We start from the raw sequence: 19017 nt of genomic DNA, 5'->3' as shown, positions 1-19017 counted from the left end.
AAAATAGGAAGATAATCCTATTTGATAAGACACTAGTAACATGGAGACATTTTTGCTCCTTGAAAATAAAGTAGTTTGAATTTGCATGCAAATTCAATTGCATGCAAAATTCCAACTATTTTCTGTTGGAATCCCTATGCCATTTGATCTTATAATTAATTCTCCACACTTTTTTGCTCATGAGGGGCTTGCTCCAAAATCCACTGAAAGGGAATGAATGAATGAATTGAATATGGTCTACAGTGGACAGCAGAAAAAGAAATATAGTTAATATGAAAATACAAGTGCCAATACAAATACATCTGTGTTATATCAAGATGATGTGTGTACAGCTAACAAATTGGTAGCTTCCTGTGTCTTATTTTATAAAACTATTGCTGGGTGAAAATATCAATATTCTGCTTTATAGTTCCTACGACTCTTATTTGCACATAATTCTAGAGGTACAATCTCGCATAATCTAAGAATATAGTGCATAGAGCTATACTGTAAAGATTGCATAATCCAGGAAAAGTGTTTTAGCTGAGTAAAATGTGAAGTCTACTTTGTCAGGAAGGACAACTTTCATATGGCTAATTAATTTACCCAAATCCAAAATTACCCTGTACTTAAGACAAACCCTCTCCCCCCAATAATTAGATTCTATACATGGACAATTAATAAATTTGTTACAATTTTTTACGTGTAGAATATAATTATTGGAGAGTCATTTTTCAATTCTTCTGGGTGTGGGAGGGGGTCAACTGGTCTGACCCCTGCTCTTTGCCATCTGTCCTCCCTGGTGCCATCTGTCCTCCCCAGTGCCTGCAGACCCCAGCTGCTGCCCTCCCCCACTTGTCCCCTCCATGCCTGTAGCCCCTTGTGCTTGCCTCCTCACCTGTGGCACCTACATCTCCTTGCACCTGCACCCCTGCCTGTCCCACCCTGCTGCCTGGCCCCTGTGGCCGCCACTTACCCTTAAGCTTCTGCCCAATTCTGGCCTAGGGCATGGAGTACATGGTTGCTCTGGTCCAGTCTAGCCATTCAGCAGCTGTTGTAGTGGTGGCAATGCTGGCTGGGCCTTGGAGCCAGAACCAAGGCTGCAACTGCCATCACTACCACCACTCAGAGTTGCCAACCCTCCAGGATTGCCCTGGAGTCTCCAGGAATTAGATATAAATCTCCAGGAGACTGCCAAAAGTCACCCTGGAGATAAATGATACGGCATTCATTAAAATAAATATTAATTGTTAAATCCAATTTATACAGTAGTCCAGTGGGTTTTTAAAATGTAATGTGCATTTGCTTTCCTGACGTAAAGTCTACATACTGTAATCCATAATGAATATACGCAAGCATGCATGCATGTTGGCATTGTCTCTCATGGGCACATTGGTATTGTGTTGAGGGCATGCTACTGACTTTGTCTTATTACACTACTAACTACACTACATTGCAACAGCCTCATACTTTCCAAAAAAAGATTAGAAATAACTGATGGTGAGGGCCCTTCGATTAAAGTAAATGCAATAACAGTTGATTTTAAGTTTAATTAATGAGTTTTTGCTGTATCTGTCATTGTAAAAATGGTATGAGACTGTTACTTAATTTTTTTGTATTTTTAAATTAATACACACACGCATGCAGACCCACAACCATTTAAATGGGCATTTACAAGCAAAGTATCCTTAACCAGAGCTCACTTTTTAAAAATATGATTCACGTTACAACTTAAAATTTTGCAGTATTATTTATTTATGCAATATGCTTAATGTGAAGTTACGATTCATACGATGCTCTCTATTTCCATCAAAGGCAAAATGATGGTTCCATAGTGAATGAATTTGAGTACAATAGATTGGTCATTAATGTCATTACATTATGTGATGAAACCTCCCAGAACAGATTCAGAGTTGGCAACCCTATCATCACTGCTACATAGCTAGGCTGGGGCTCAAGCAACCCTGTGCTCCATGCCTCAGACTGGAGCAGGGGACTGGAGCTCTGCAAGAGCCAGAATGTAAGTGGTGGGGAGAGAAGGTGCAGGAGGTGGTGGGTGGCAGGGGCAGCAGATAATTCAGCTCTCACTCTGACCCTGGGCTGGAGCCAGAGCTGCAGCACCTGCCTGCCCCCCACACCTCCTTGTACTTGAATCCAAGATCAGGGGCTGTTTTTTTCCACCCATGTTAAATGTGGGGAATGAGAACCTCATCTTGGATTCGAGTGAATACAGTATGATTCTTTATCTGTGGCATAGAAAATGGTCTTTCTGTTGAATCCCAGGCAGACACTAACACAAGAAAATGCCTTCTTTCCTGGTTGTTACAGATTTGTTTTTAATTATGTGAGATTAATAAATACACAAAAATAGAACACACATTATCAGCATGTTTCAATTCATTAATACATAGAGGCACTTCATGTGTCAGTATCGAAAATAGTTTTATTTTGATACCTTTGCCTTTTCCAGCAATTGGAGAAAATGGCATTAAGCAATAATATGTGACATTTTATAAGCATCTTTCGTCTCAAAACTATTCCAATTCTCTTTATAAACAATTTACCTGATAAGTCATTTCTTTTGGGATAGAATCTGGCAATCAACCTGCAAACAGTCCTTTATGTATTAGCTATAAGCTGTAATGGGAGAAGGAATTTTTGACAGCCCCGGACCAGCATGTGCCACAGGATCTTTAATGTCTCTGGTGAGCAGTCTGGTCTATGGGAGGAAAAAAGACTTCATTTTGTTGACCCTTTTTATAAGACACTAAGGGTTAGATTTTCAAAATAAACACACAAGCTTGGCCAAATGAGCACAATTTGAATTTAGGCACCAAGATGGTTAACTTTTTTTTTTTTTTTAAAGGAACTTGGCATCCCTAAAGGTAGCCAGTAATTGCTTATCTCTTTAAATTCTGATCCTTACTTAGCTGTCTAAATAGAAGCTGCGCTCTTCAGAAAATTTGGCCCCAGTTAGATTTCAAACCACTGAAAGACCTGACTTTAATGGTCCAATCCTGTGCAGGACAGCAATTCCAGGGTAAGTCCAAAACCCAAACTTCCATAAGTGTTACATTAGGAAGGAGAAGCTTGGCCAGATGCATAACAGGCATAGGTGGAGGGAGGAAAAATATTTGGGGGCACTGAGCAGACACGTACACCCCCCAGGAGTTAAGTCTGTGTGGGAAGGGCTGTGGGGAGGGGAAAGGGCCATGGGGATGTGGGCAGATTGAGGCCCCAGCAGAGAGGGAGGGAGCAGGGCACAGGAAGAAATAGGGGCTGGGGTGAGTGGGGCCCTGACTGGGCTGGGTGGTAGGACAAGCGGAGGCCCAGGGGGCACGTGCTCCCCCAATCTGTGTGCAGGGCAGAGGCAGCTACTGCTGCACACTGGGTTTGAGCCCCACTGCCTCTAGAGCTGTGTAACACCACGTGCATCCCGCTGCCGGGTGGGCAGCGGACACAGGGCAGCTGCATCAGGGAGCAAAGCCCAGCGCGCAGTGGCAGGTGCAGCTGCCTCCGCTCCGTGCACAGACTGGGGGGCATGTGTCCCCCCAGGCCTCCGCTTGTCCTACAGCACAGCCTGGCTGGGGCCCCACTCAGCTCAGACCCTGCTCCTGACCCTGCTCCGCTCCCTCCCTCACTTCTGGGGCCTCAATCTGCCCTGCTTCCCCACCCCCACGGTGGTGAGGGAGGGAGTGCAGCTGGGGCAGGCCCTGCACAGCCAAAGCAGAGCATGGGTCACAGGACAGAACCATGAATGGCTTGTCTGGGAGGGCACCCAGGGTGGGGAGGGGGTGGTAGCTCCTGGTGCTCCATGCACTCTGGGAGGGTATGGGGGGCGTGTGTTCCAGATCTGTACGTAGGGTGAAGGTGGTCTGCCGCTGTGGGCTGGGGCTGGGGGTCTGCGCTGGGCTCTTCCCAGCAGGGGGTTGGACCAGGCTGCACTCAAGGCAGGCGGTGGTGCTGCTGGAAGGAGGGGTTGGGGGGCTACAGTGAATTTTGGGGTTGCTGCAGCGCCCTTGTACTTCCCCCTCCCAGCACTGCTGCCACCCACCCCGAGCACAACCCAGCTCAGCCCTGCACTGGGGAGAGCCTGGTGCCGCCCTACCCCTTGCCCCGTGCGCAGATCCGGGACACACATGTCCCACCTCATGCCCTCCAGGGATGCATGCAGCATCAGGAGCTGTGCTGCCTGGATGAGCTGCTTGCGGCTCCATCCTGCACCCTGCTCTGGCTGTGCAGCCCCAGCCCCCACCCCACTCCCTCACTGCTGCATGCACATCCCTCCCCAACTCTGCTGCAGCTGCTCAGAGCCTGTGGCCAGGCTCCCTTGCGCCCCTACCTGTGGGGGGCCTCTGAGCCCTGTTAGCCCTGGTCTTCTGCCATCTATGGTAACAGGGTTGCTGGGGCCTACAAAGTAAATCTGTGTGTGCATCAGAAATGCAACATAAAATCAACCCATTGTATTATATCAGCCTTTATAAGGATCAACATAATAGTAATTGCCTAAGTAGCCTTCTGCAGAAACAACAATCCATGGAGGCAACCTTTAGAGAGCCTTGTAAAGACAGAGTTACAGTAATCATGTCTTATGATCACAAGGTCATGTTGTTCAGGGTACAAAGTGGCATTTTAAATTAGGGTATAGCCTGCACACATTTTGCACTTGAAGGAAAACCCTTTCCTATCTTAATCATGTGGATTGCCATATGATAAGTATGGATCAATGTGATGGATCAAGGTTCTCAATTAGGCTCATTACCTCTTGGGGAAAAATATGAGTTGCAAAGGAATGAATTTCCTTTCCTAAATTGTTTTCTTAACCACCACACCTTTGATCCCAGTTCTGATGTCAAAGTAGAGTTGATGTGTTCAGTGGACAATATTGTCCAAACACTTCTTGAGAATGGGCCTCAAAATTACCAGGTCCACAAAACAAGAATTAATATACCCTTCTGCTTCATGGTGAGAAACAATCTTGTCACTTGGTCTCCTGTACGAACATGAGAGGCAAAACCGTTCCTTCAGGGACACTGCCTTTCATCTCTATGTTGGATAATTGTACTTAGCTTCTAGGAACAACAGGGAGAAGTGTAGGGCCGTTCCAAGCACAAGGGCAACACACCTTTGTCAGCAAGGCAGCTTTGTAGGGTCATTTATATTAAAAGCTGCAAGGGGATCCAGCATAGCCAAAATAAGTTAGCTGACAGACACTATACCAGCAGGAAACTCTATCACACCCCTGAGTATGATCTCAACTCCAGGCAAAAGGTAGACCCAACTTTGGAGGTCAAAGGAGTCCAAGAACATCTATAACTGAATAGATAATGCATCCTCAGTCATTGTTCCAAGAAAGGGAAGATACAAGATCAGAAAATAGCACCCAATATGTGCTAAATTCACATTCTTTTTAATGCCAGTACAACTAACAAAAACAGCATTTCCCGGCCATTAACATCCAGCTTGGTATTGCCTTGAACCTTCAGGTAGTCATTAAATGCCAGAAGATATCTTCTTCATTTCTTGAAGCAGATAAGCATAACTTGCCATGTGAAATTTGTAAACTGCTCATTCCTGATAAACTGGAGACTGTATTTTGCTTGGCTAAATTACTGCATTTTTTTTCTTTATTTTATGTAGATTTCAACCCATATTATTCCATGACTAGGAGCTTCAAGCTCTCGAGTTAAGAAAAATAAGAACTACACAATGTTTACATCTTTAAGCAGCTTCATTTAAAAAAAAAAGCCAAGAAAGCCACCATTGTTTTTCATATTGTGGTGGATTTTATATGGGCATGCTTGAATAAGCATTTGCTTTCGAATTTTAGCTACTGTATTATTTGTGTTTGTCATGTGAACAACAGATTGTGGAGAATTATTAGATGAAGTAAGGTATAAATCCCAGCAGAAAAATAATGGCTAGGAATTCACATTTAAATCTAAACATTAAACCACCTTGCTTTCACTGCAGGGGCCAAAAATGTCTGAAAAATGGCTGACATAATGCATAAAAGATGAAGAAAGATGTGGCAGTCTCTAGTTCACACACATGCTGCTTCATAAAAATATAATTTTATTTAGGATTCCCATATGTAGTTGGCCTCTCAATATGGAGTGCATTTTCCAGGGATAATCTAAGTATGTAAGTACTATGTGCCCAGATGCTTATGGGAGTGTTCAAATATACTCATGGTGTGAGCTTTAGAAATGTATGTAATAATACAGTTTCTTGTGGTTTCACAAGTTTCCAACACAAATTTGGCCAGGTTGATATTCTGTTCAATTGCTACAATTTGTTTCTTTGACTTTTCCATGAGCAGATGTAGGGCTATAGGTACTGGCTAGTGCTTTCACACTTAAGTGCCTAAGGCAAGGCTAATAAATCCCCCTGTAAGCACCCAACTGGCAATGACTGGACTTCCAGAGGCGCTGATCACCAGCAGCTCTGTTTTCAGTGCTATTTGTGGGTTACCTCTGACAGTGAGAACAGTTCTACACCAATGACTTGAAGAGCGGGAGCTTCTAGCATCCCAAAAAATTAAGTGCGAGTTTGCCTAGGTGCAGTATTGGAATTTGGAACATTGTTTTGGCATCTGGGAAGCTAGTTCTCCATGGTCTTGTAGGGTACACAGGTATTTGCAATACAGTACTACAATGCCAATCTTGGTAGCATTTTAAAGCTACCCTTCACCAATCGCTAAGCAGAGAGCAAGACATCAGGATCCGAGTGCTGCTTTTTGTACTGCCATTAGATTAGACCAGGTGATTCTTATTCCAGCACCACATCTCACCTTGGTGCTTATGCTCTAGCTCTTCTGAATTCAATTGCCCTGCTCACATGCTTAAAGATTAAGAGCACACAAGTAAGAGTTTGCAGGATCCTTGTTCCAGTCACCTTATGTTGTTTTTCCTTTTTAATAATTTGGCTGGCAGTAAATGAGATCAGGAACTTTTTGCAGTTAATCAACTCCTGTCCTGCCTGGGAGTGGAGAGCTTGTTGAATGACATGTTCCTAGTCTAACTGCCCTGCCAAAGATTGGGGAATGTTGCTAACCTTGAGAGATCTTTCTGGGCATAAATCAATCAATAAATAAATAAAATAAAGTGCTTTGGGGCTGAGATGTGAGCATACCAGGTCTCATCCTTCACCAGCCAAGGTGGACAGAGCTTCCCCCCCACCTATGCCGTGCAGCTAGCTTGCATCAATAGTATTATAATAAAATTGTTTTCTGTAAATAGTATTATAATAAAATATTATAATAGTATTATAATAAAGAAGCATCTATGTATTATCAAATGTAAACATGATGATAATAAGTGTTCTATTTTTGTGTATTTATTAATTTCACTTCATTAAATAAACAAAATGAAATGTCAGTAATGACTAGGGAAAAAGGCATTTTCTTGTAGTTAGCATCTGGCTGGATCAGATATTGAAGAAATAGCATTCAACAGAGAGAGCATTTTCTATGGTGCAAATAAAGAATCATACCATATTTACTTGACTTCAAGATGGTTTTCATAGGCCCACCCTGCCCCCATTTAACATAGTGGTGGAAGAAGCCTCTCATCTTGGATTCAAGTATAAGATGTGGGGACAGGCAGCTGCTGCAGCTCCAGCTCTGGCCCAGGGTTGGGGTCAGGGTGAGAGCTACAGCCTGTCACCCCTGCACCTGCCACCTACCACCACCTCCTGCCCCTCCCCTCCATTTTGACTCTGGCCCTGCTCCAGCCATGCAGCAGGGGTGGTGGAAGCAGTAGCTGCAGCCTTGGCTCTGGCTCTGGCTCCAGGGCCCAGTTGGTGTTACACCTCCACAACAGCTGCTGTGTGGCATAGTTGGAGCTAGAGAAACTGTGCGCTCCATGCCCTGGGCCTGAGCAGGGCTGGAGCCTAATGGTAAGTGGCAAGGGCTAGATAGGGGTGCACTTGCCAGAGGGTTGGAGATCAGGACAAATGAACACACACACAATATGTGGAGCCTTGCTCTTCCTTGCATTGGGTTAAGTGGCAGGTAGCACTTAATGGACACTTGCTTCAGTGACTTTCAGCCTGTTCCCCTTCCTGTTAGGCTGGCTGGGGAAGATACTCTCTTCCAGGGCAGCCTCTCCACTGCTGTGACCACAACCCTGTGCTCAGAGGCTCCTAGGCCACTGAGGGCAGGGCAGGCAGGGTGCTCCCCTTTTTTTTGGGTGGGTGGTCTCTCAGCAGTAAAGTCTGCCAAAGAGAAGACAGAGAGGATTTGATAGCAGCCTTCAACTCCCTGCAAGGTGGTTCCAAAGAGGATGGAACTAGACTGTTCTCAGTGGTGGCAGATGACAAAGCAAGGAACAATGCTCTCAAATTGCAGCAGGGGAAGATATTAGGAAAGTCTCTCTCACTGGAAAAAGCACTGACCCAGGCTACACTCTCTATCCTTGGAGGTTTAAGATCCGGCCGGACAAGTCGTTGGGTGGGATAATGTAGCTGAGGTTGGTCCTACTTTAAGCAGGGGGCTGGACTAGTGGTGATTTCCTGAGCTCCCTTCCAACCTCGGAGTCAGCTTCCAAGCGCCCCTCGGCATCACCCTGAGCCGAGGCAGTGGTGCTGACAGGCGGGGCGCGGGTAGTCGCAGTGTCTCTTTAAGGCGTGTAAAGGTGGGGCGAGCCCCGGGCGCTCGCCCTGCAAGCTTATAAATGTAGTAGCAGCAGCGGGTGAGCAGGCGCAGGAGCAGGGGAAGGGGAAAGGAAAAGAAAAAGGAGCAGCCTGCCCGTGGCCGGGAGAGCCAGCCCTCCGGGACTCCTCGCCTGAGCCGCCCGCCCGCGGGGCCCCGGCTCGGGGCTGCAGCCCGCCCATGGCAGCGCCGCGGCAGCTCCTGGCGCTCGCTGCCTGGCTCCTCGCCTCGGTCGCGCAGGTAAGGAGCGCCCCTGGGCGGGCACCGCGCTTCGTGCCCTGCCGCCGCCCTCGGGAGCTGCCCGCGAGCACTGCCTGCCAGCAGCCTGGCTGGGCTCCACGCTGGCCCTCGGGAGATGCTCAGGCTGGGGCCGGGGCCGGAGCCGCCTTCTGGGCACTAGCCCTCAGGGGCACAGGTGGGCTCTTCCCCGCGGCAGGCGACAGAAGAAGGAGCCATGGTGTCGAGTTGCAGCAAGGGGACTTCGAGTTAGTTGTTAAGAAAAGCTTTCTCATGAGGAGGGCAGTGAAGCACTTGGGTAGGTTAGGCAGAGAGGCTGTGGACTCTCCATCCTTGGGGGTGTTAAGACCTGGCTAGACAAAGCCTTGCCTGGGATGAGCTAGTTGGGGCTGGTTCTGCCTTGAGCAGGATTTGGACCTTCTGAGGTCCTTTCTAATCCTAGTTTTCTATGATTCCATGAATCGCTGTGCTTGTAGCTCTTCTACAAGCCCAGAGGAAAGTCTCCTTTGCCTGTACTTGGGAAAGTCAGTCTCCCTCCTCCTTGGCTGAGAGGACCTGGTCCCCTTTTCATCAGGTTGATTTGAGATAGGAGAATGTTGGAGCAGCTTCCCAACCCTCTTTGCAAGCCTCCACTGGGCACTTGGCCTCTGATGTCCACCCCTCTTCTGGAGTGTGGACAAAGGGCAGGAGGTCCCACCCCATGTTTCAGGATTCCCTGGAGGCTAGAGACCTTTCCTTGTTGCTGGTGGAACATTTCAAGATGCAGAAGAAGTGATGGCACCCTCTAAGCAGTGATAAGGTAGCAGTGCAGGGAAATGGGCAGAGAAGACTTTGGCTTAACAGGAGCAGAGCAGGTTGCTTTGGTTGGGTAAAGGTGGTGGGGAGGCATTCTGGAAATCTAATTAGGAATATGTGCAACTATTTTTCTATCTGAAGTGTTTTGCTGGTGTGTTGTGCATCTTGCTTATGAAAGCCAGGAAGAACAAACTTAGATTGTGCACCTAGTAGCCCCTGTGAAGAAAGGATGCAAAAGAAGGAAGCACCTGTAACAGCTATTGGTTGCATTTAATGTAGAAATGCACTGCTAGAAAGTGCACAAATGCCGCAGGGGAGTAGAATCTGTGTGACAAACACCTATGTTGTTACACTCTAAGATCTTTGGGACAGGCATATTTATAGGGATATCTACAGCTATATCTGTCTGCATGATACTGAACACAGCGGGTCCTTGCTTCTTCCCAGACATGCATTAACATACAAATAAGAAAAACCATCAATTAGGCTTACCTGATCCTGGTCTTAGCTTGCTGGATGCATTTAACAATTTCATCTTTTCATAGATGGTCCTGTATTACAACCATATTTTCCCAGCAAAAGTCTCTGGAAATCGGAGGTTTTTTTTATAATCCTCAGGAAAGGAGGGTGGGCGGGTCTTTATAATGACACTTACAGCACTATGAAGTTTGCTGAGTGTTAGAAGTTGAGGTTCTTATCCTCTTGTGGGGAAGACATGTTTTCCAAGATATAGAATCAATTTGGTAGTATCCTGTCTGTGTTTTCAAGTGAATATTTCATTTGCTGAAAGCAACAAGTTGAACTAGGCTGTGTCAACGCATTTACCATGCGATTTAATTGACATCTTTTACAAAGTAGCTTGCTTTACTTAGTCGTGGATTGGCTCCTGCCCAGCCTTCACTTCAGGGAGTGTAGTATGGGGGGGGAAGAAACGAGATGACTGAGGATGCCTCATTCATGTCTCTTGGCACAAGCAGTAAATTAATCTATCTTCACCTTATCTGCATCAGGTAAAGGAGAAAAAAAAAGAAGCCTGTCAGAACCCTGCTTCCTTCAGTCACATCCTTTAGATTTTAAGTAGGTTAATCTTTTTAAATGTTACAGAAGCATCACCAATCTGTGGGGGTTTTTTTAAGAAAGAAATTACAGTAAACTTTTTGAGGCATGGAGGAGGGTTGGGAGGAGGGACCACTTGTGAGGCGGGGAAGGGGTGTGAAGAAGGTACAGTGCCCCTGCTTAAATAAGGAAATTGAAAACGCAGAATGCATAATCTGGACTCACTCAGAATATATCACCAAAATGCATTTAGGCAAAAAGAATACCGTTATAGTATTGGTGCATCTTGAAGAATTTGCATATTGGGCTCGTACGTTAAATATTTTATACTCTTGTATGATACAGAACCTGGTATTAGAAGAGATTTATTATGACGCACTGACTGAACCCCACACTTTATCACATGGGTTATTAAAGCTATATTAGCTTGGGTTCTTCTGTGTATCTCCTGCCTGACCCTCCTGTGTCCTGATCCTCTGTCTCTTCCACCAGGCCCACACTGATCAGTCTTTCTACACTGGGCTCCATCCTTGCTTTTCCTGGCTTTGCACACCTGCTCTTGTTCTGTTTCCAAATCATCTCTGAGGGTTAAAGTAGTTCCTTGCTTCTGGTATAAGCATTTTAAATATATTCCATCAGATCTTTGAAGGAGTGTGAGCAGTACACCATTACAGAGAGGCTAGTTGAGAGCTGAAACAAATGCAATAAAGTTTTCTTTGGCTTTTATGTTAGATACTTAAATCTATATTGAAATTCATTTAGGTACTCATGTAACTATCAAAACAGTGGCATTTGGCACTGTCTTCATCATTGCCGTCTTGAATTTTATGTTTACATGGTGGCAGTGTGAATATGCTCAGACAACATTTCCAAGGGTTAGGGACTATTTGGCTGAAATGCTGCTGATTTTGACTTAATATCAGTAATGTGATAGCAGCAGGAGGCCCCAGTTGTATGCACGTGATCTCTTTAAAAAGATGGTTTCTCCCTCAATGTATTATCAAACACTTGATGCTATATATATATACTAATATTTATTGTTTGAATTTTTCTGCCTGCTACCATTTCAGCCTCAGTTTCATGGTCAGAAAAGTAACGCAAAGTCCTAAGTCTGTCTACTTCTTTTTAATATGTAAGAGAGGCTTTTTAAATAGGTCAGGCATTAGGAAGGCCGCAACTGTATTGTGAAAAGTACAGAATTACTTGGTGACAATGAGCTACGCCTAAAAATAAGGTAGTGGGCTCGTTCAGAATAATCAGTAGTCCAGCAATGTCTTAAATTAGGAGCATTGGGTTTTAAAACTAGGATGATAATGCCTAAAAGTGTTTGCTTTAGTATTTCATAACTTGGTGTGATTTTATGATTACAAAACAATCCATTAGAGTCTCCATGAAGATTGGATAGGTGGGGATATGTATAGTGTGTTGTGCATGTGTGTGTGTTTCTATACAATATAATTTAAATATCCCTGGCCATGTTTCTTTATAACACAAATAGCGATTTTCATGGCTTGTTATGCTAGAGAGGGGCTGCTGTGTATGGTTCATGTTTAGCCCTCCATGTTTGTTAATAATTTTGTGATGTGTTACCAGGTAAAGCATCAGAAAATAAAGTAGATTTCTGACTCCTAGGCTTGGGATCAAGCAGATAAACTGATTGTAGTTTTCTCAAAGGATAGGGACTTTGGGACCAGCTTTGGCAGAACTAAGTTCAAGTCCTGGCTGTGACAGATTCTGTGTGACATGGGGAAAGTCACTGGAAAGTCTCTTGATTTATGTGAGCTTTCTAACGTTGCCTTTTCATGCGTCTTGTATGTAAACTTTCAGCTGTGTGTCAGGGACTTTGTCTCACTTTTTATGTATATGGCACCTGTCACAAAGGGGATGATCTTCGCTAGAACCTGTCCCCACCGTTGTAATACAAACAACAAAAGTGTTATAAGAGGCTGTTACAGGAACATAGATTCATAGATGTTAGGGTCAGAAGGGACCTCAACAGGTCATTGAGTCTAACCCCCTGCATAGGCAGGAAACAGTGCTGGGTCTAGATGACCCCAGCTAGATGCATATCCAACCTCCTCTTGAAGACCCCCAGAGTAGGGGAGAGCACCACCTCCCTTGGGAGCCCATTCCAGACCTTGGCCACTCTAACTGTGAAGAAGTTCTTCCTAATGTCCAGTCTAAATTTGCTCTCTGCTAGCTTGTGGCCATTATTTCTTGTAATCCCCAGGGGCGCCTTGGTGAATAAAACCTCACCAATTCCCTTCTGTGCCCCCGTGATGAACTTATAGGCAGCCACAAGGCCGCCTCTCAACCTTCTCTTGCAGAGGCTGAAAAGGTCCAGGTTCTCTAGTCTCTCCTCGTAGGGCTTGGTCTGCAAGCCCTTAACCATACGAGTGGCCCTTCTCTAGACCCTCTCCAGGTTATCCGCATCCCTCTTGAAGTGCGGTGCCCAGAATTGCATGCAGTACTCCAACTGCGGTCTGACCAGTGCCCGATAGAGGGGAAGTATCACCTCCTTGGATCTATTTGTCATGCATCTGCTGATGCATGATAAAGTGCCATTGGCTTTTCTGATGGTTTCGTCACACTGCCAACTCATGTTCCTCTTGGAGTCCACTAGGACTTCTAGATCCCTTTCTACTTCCGTGCCACCCAGCAGGTCATTTCCTAGGCAGTAGGTGTGCTGGACATTTTTCCTCCCTAGGTGCAGCACTTTGCATTTCTTCTTGTTGAACTGCATTCTGTTGTTTTCTGCCCACTTGTCCAACCTGTCCAGGTCTGCTTGCAGCTGTTCCCTGCCCTCCGGCGTGTCCACTTCTCCCCATAGCTTTGTGCCATCCGCAAACTTGGACAGAGTACATTTCACTTTCTCATCCAAGTCGCTGATGAAGACATTGTAGAGTATCGGTCCAAGGACCGAGCCCTGCGGGACCCCACTGCCCACACCCTTCCAGGTCGAAACCGACCCATCCACCACGACTCTCTGGGTGCAACCCTCTAGCCAATTCGTCACCTACCGGACTGTGTAGTCATCCAAGTCACAGCCTCTTAACTTGTTCACCAGTATGGGGTGGGATACTGTATCGAAGGCCTTCCTGAAGTCTAAGTATACAACATCCACCCCTCCTCCTGTGTCCAGGCGTTTCGTAACCTGGTCATAAAAAGAGACTAGATTAGTCAGGCACGATCTGCCTGCTACGAACCCGTGCTGGTTTCCCCTCAGCATAATTTGTCCTGCTGGGCTCTCGCAAATGTGAGCCTTGATAATTTTTTCGAAGACTTTGCCAAGGATGGAGGTGAGACTGACTGGCCTATAGTTGCCTGGGTCCTCCTTCCTCCCTTTATTGAAAATGGGGACCACATTGGCCCTTTTCCAGTCCTCTGGGACTTGGCCCGTGCGCCATGAGCTTTCAAATATTCCCACCAGTGGCTGTGCAATGATGTCGGCCAGTGCCTTCAGCACCCTCAGATGGAGCTCATCCGGGCCTGCTGACTTAAAGGCATCCAGTTCTTCCAAGTGACTCTGCACCATCTCAGGGTCTACGCATGGTAGTCTGGCGCCTTGCTGCTGCCTCTCTACATCCCCAGTGAGAGACTTGTCTTGCCCCTCGCTTAGGAACACTGAGGCAAAGAACTCGTTGAGGAGTTCAGCCTTGTCCCCCCTGTCCATCACCAATTGCTTCTGCCCGTTTAGCAGGGGTCCTATTCCTCCCTGGGCCTTCCTTTTACTCCCTATATATCTAAAAAACAATTTCTTGTTGTCCTTTACTTGGGATGCCATCCTCAGCTCCATGGTAGCTTTGGCCTGTCTAACTGCCTCCCTACAAGCATGAGCAGAGGAGGTATATTCCTCTTTGGTGATCTCTCCCTGTTTCCACTTTTTATGTGCTCCCCTTTTGGCCCTTAGGCTGCCCTGGATTTCTCTGGTCAGCCAAGAAAGCCTCCTGGCCCCTTTCCCTCCTTTTCCTCGCATTGGGATCATCTCCCTTTGTGCCTGAAGGATCATCTCCTTAAGGCACAGCCACACTTCTTGGGCTCCCATCACTTCAAAACTCCTACTCTGCAGTGCGTCCTTGACTAATCACCTGAGTTCATTGAAATCAGCTTTCCTATAGTCTAGCACTTTCACCCTACTAGTTACCTTACCCACTCGACGTCTTATGAAGAATTCTATTATTAGGTGATCACCCAGATGGCTACTGATCTGTAGACCATGGTAACTAACACTTAGCTTGAACTCTACTTGTAAGCAAGTGAGTGACAATAAATATATTAGAGCTAGCTATGCTTTCTCTTTCAAGATTTTTGCAACAGAAGAGCATGTTGATTTGCATTCCAACACACAGGAAAATTAAAAAGAAAACAGACAAGCCCCCAAACCAACCCCCAAAAAATCAACATATGAAAACCAGGTCTAATTAAAAAACAACAAACAAAACCCAAAAAATTATCTAAGGTCAGTAGAGATGCTTCCTCAAGTCATGCTAGACTAATTCATGTTAAATTTATGGAACTAAGTGGATTAAATCAGTGGGGCCAACCTTTTTATCAGGCATGCCACAAATTAGGGCTGTGCGAGGCTTTGGACCGCGCTTTGGATTCAGAGAAGCTTTGGACGCTTCATCATCCAAAGCAGCATATCCAGATCAAAGTGCTGGCTTCTTTAGGCTTTCTGAAGCGGTTCAGAAAAGCTTCAGAGCTGCTTCAGAGATCTGGCCATAGGGTACAATGGGGAGTCAGTGAAATATCTATAACTTTGTTGGGTTTTGTCTGATTTGGATGAAACTTGCAGGGGTGGTAGCCTCTGCTGAGAGCATTCCAACCTATCTCCTCGACAGCTAGCAGGCTTCGTGGCCACAGCAGGGGCTAGCAGGCCTACACCTTTCACCCTGCTGCGCCCTAACATACACGGTGTCACCCATGTCACGAGTTTTGCTTGTCCACAGCTTGAGGTGCATTTCCCCCCAAACCCCTGCACCTATCTCCTTGAAACTTGGTAGGCTTTGTGGCCTCAGCAGGGGCCGTCACTCCTGCAGCTTTCAGCCTGCTGTGCCTTAACACACACAGGGTCATCTATGTCACGAGTTTTGCCTGTCAGCAGCTTGAAGTGCAGTTCCCCCCAAAACCTGCACCTATCTTCTTGAAACGTGGCAGGCTTCATGCTCTCAGCAGAGGCTCTTACCCCTGCAAGTTTAATCCAAATCAAACAAAAAAACAACAAAGTTGTAGATATTTCATTGATTTGCCATTATACCCTACAGCCGGATCTCGGAGGCAGCTCTAAAGCTTTGGAGCCGCTTCAGCCAGATCAAAGTGGGAAACCAATCTGGAGCTCCAGATCGGATTGCTGGCATCTGAAGCGGCTGGATCTGAAGCCAGATCGAATAGCTGTCTACTCACAAAGGCGTACCACAAATTAGGTCTGCACCTTCCCCAAGTGCCATTCCAGCCCCCTCCTCTGGCTGCTCTGCTGCTCTGCTTTCTGCTTCATGCCCTGTGCTGTCTGCCTTATCTGTCCATGTGCTGCCTTTCCCTTTCCCAGTCTGTCATCTGCCATGCACACAGGCTGCCCGTTTTACTTCTGGCACTCATGCGTTCGATTGGCGAACTGACCAAACTACTTCTGTCTTTAGTGTTTACAACATCATATACAACGTTGTTTGTGACCAAAAATTACATAAAAATAGAATATTAGAATGCAATTTAAAGGGAACTTAAATTGATTATTTACTTAGTCGCCCTCTTGGTATCAAAGCTTCCCTATTTGAGGTCTTTTTTAAACTTTTACTGAAAGTAACAGTGTCAGAAATCATTGGTGTCTGTTAGGAAGATCTGATTATATTTTTTATTTGCTTTTAATGTGGTTTTTTGATTCTGATAGCACGGTGGGCCACCAATCCTGGATTGAAGCTCCTTTGTGCTAATGCCAAAAAAGCAAAGAAAGCTTACAAACTAATTAGACATTTGTCTCCTTTGAGAGATGGCCTCACCTTCTGAGTTCTGGGAGCTTTGAGTCTCTGATTTGATGACATGAGCCACGTGAGGAGAATAGTCTCAGCAGTAACTACTATTATTGCTTGTAGCGCTGTCTACTATTAAAGTTGCCTGACACTTCAAATGATAAGACCCTGGACAATTTCTGGAAAGCTTCAGCCAAAATAGTTCAGCCATTTCTGAGAATGAAGTTGCAAGAAAAAATTGTTTGCTAATTAAAACCTGGGTCTTAACCTTTTTTTGGAGAAGCTCTTGTTGCTCTGCCCTAACTAGGGTTAGATCAATCTAAATACTGATGTATACAGATGTTTGAGGAGGTTAAATCAAACAAAAAATGGTGGGCCCAATCCAAATTATTTCACCTGAGGAGGTGAACTAACTTAGATGGGGAATGGGTTAGCCCAGTCTAGTGAAAGCCTGCATGCATTTTGACTGCCCTGCCTTCAATGGATGCTATGCCTGGCCCCAGCATCCCAGCAATTATTTAAAAAAGCCCTGCACTTGCTGGCTCTGGCAGTGGGAATTGGGGGGGGGGGCCCTGGGGGCTCATGGCAGAGCCAGTGGGGGGCAGTGTGGATTGCCCCCCCGCCCTGCTTGGCACTAGTGCAGCAACTGTTGCATTGTGTGGGTGTAGCGTGGCTCAGCAGGGTGCTGTGTGCTGTCCAGGAGCTGGGGCCACAAGGGCTGAGTGGTGTCTGGCTCTGGCTGACACGTGGAGCTGCCCCAGCTCCCAGGCAGCCTGTGGCACCCTGCTGAGCTGCACTGCACTTGCACCATGGGGCAGCTGCCGCGTGGGTGCCAGGCGAAGGGGGCGATCCCCACTGCCCAGTGGTGCACAAGGGCACTCTGTCACAAGCTCTCAGAGGTCCCAGTCACTGCTGCCAGAGCTGGTGAGTGTGGGGCTCCTATTTATTTACTTATTTAAAGTGCCGGGAGGCTGGGGCCAGGCAGGGGATGGGGCTGGGTAGGGCAGGCATGGGGGGCTTCTCCCACGGCTCCTCTAGCTGTACCTGCCTCTGCCCCAGCGGTGGGAGCTGCAGCGGCTATGCCCTGCTGCTGCTTGCCCAGCTGGTGCTGGGGGGGGGGCATGATGCACGCATGGCTCACTCCAGGTGGCAGCAAGGCATAGCCCCCGCTCCAAGTGCTGCCGCACCCACATCAGCACTGGGAACGGGGGCTCTGCCCTGCTGCCACTTGCAAGCCAGCATGGGGGATGTGGGCGTGGCAGCGCTGGGAGTGAGAGCTATGCCATGCTGCACCTTCCCCCTTCTGCCTGGAGTGAGCTCTGCCCGCATCCTGCCCCACCCCCCGCCCCGGCTGAGCAAGCAGCAGCAGGGCAGAGCCCCACTCCTACCATTGTGCCCATATCCCGAACCCCAGCTGGGCAGCTTGTCCTAGCCCCAGTCCCTCCTTTCCCCCCATCCCTCCCCTCTCCCCCAGCCCCAACAGGCTTAGCAGCTGGAGGCAGCTGTCAGCTGCCTATTTAGTCTATAGCTGAATCTCCGAATCGGCCAAATCTTTTCTGAAGCTTTTCCAAATTGATTCAGATCTTTTACTTGGTTTCCTGATTCGATTCAAATTCAAAGATTCGGTCGGTCCCTGATCTGGGCTAAATCTCTTCCAAATCAAATTGGCTACCAAAGCTTCGCATGGCTCTACCAGCTGGTCCATTTCAACAGATACTAGAAGAACGGTAGTTTTGGGTTGTGAGGAAACACAGGCTCTTGATGTGGCAGTGTCTGTTTTCCTGAGGCTCCCTCTAGCTTCTGATGATTTCCTCCATGCATTTGTTCCAAATGTTCAAGTTTTCTGTAGATGATGAAAGTGTTTTACCTTATGCTCTTGTGAGAGTGACAAGTACCAATTTTTCTGAGAGAGGAAACAAATACTTTGCCTTGTGGTTCTGTCTTTCAGAGTGTTAGTCTGCCTCAGCTTAGCTAGTCAGCTTTGGTGTCTAGTTTACTGCCAGCTCATCTGTTTAGTCATTTCAGTCTTTAGTCATGCTAAACAAGCCTATATTTAGGAGGATCTAAGTGTTTTCTAAACTGTTTATTAACACATGGTGCCAACTTGGTTCTGAATATTAGCAGCTATTTCTACATAGTAATCTTTCAATTAACTTTTTCAATTCATTTAAATAACTCTTGAGTGATGATGCTATGCTCTGGTTTTGCACATGTTAATGCAGAGTAAACTTCTGCTTTGGTTATGTTATGAACCATATTGTTTAAGTTTGTGGGGCAACTAGCCTATTGAGTTTTATGAACTCTGCGGTAATATAAATGAAGCTGTTTAGATGA

General features: G+C 46.4%; 1 protein-coding gene across 2 annotated transcripts in view; it reads left to right on the top strand.

Moving 5' to 3' along the window:
- The first annotated feature begins 8557 nt into the window (after window positions 1-8557).
- LOC102561753 (ADAMTS-like protein 1) overlaps window positions 8558-19017 on the top strand; it is a 744302-nt gene continuing 733842 nt past the window's right edge. The window contains exon 1 of one of the 2 annotated variants that reach the window (XM_059724687.1): window positions 8558-8872. In XM_059724687.1, the coding sequence (XP_059580670.1) occupies window positions 8813-8872 (60 nt within the window). In that variant the 5' untranslated portion in view covers window positions 8558-8812. The remainder of the gene's footprint in view (window positions 8873-19017) is intronic. The other variant, XM_019483696.2, reaches the window with a different exon arrangement.

This window comes from Alligator mississippiensis, chromosome 3 (assembly GCF_030867095.1).
Source record: "Alligator mississippiensis isolate rAllMis1 chromosome 3, rAllMis1, whole genome shotgun sequence".
Classification (NCBI taxonomy): Eukaryota; Metazoa; Chordata; order Crocodylia; family Alligatoridae; genus Alligator; species Alligator mississippiensis.
This window is presented reverse-complemented; position numbering and strand designations above follow the sequence as displayed.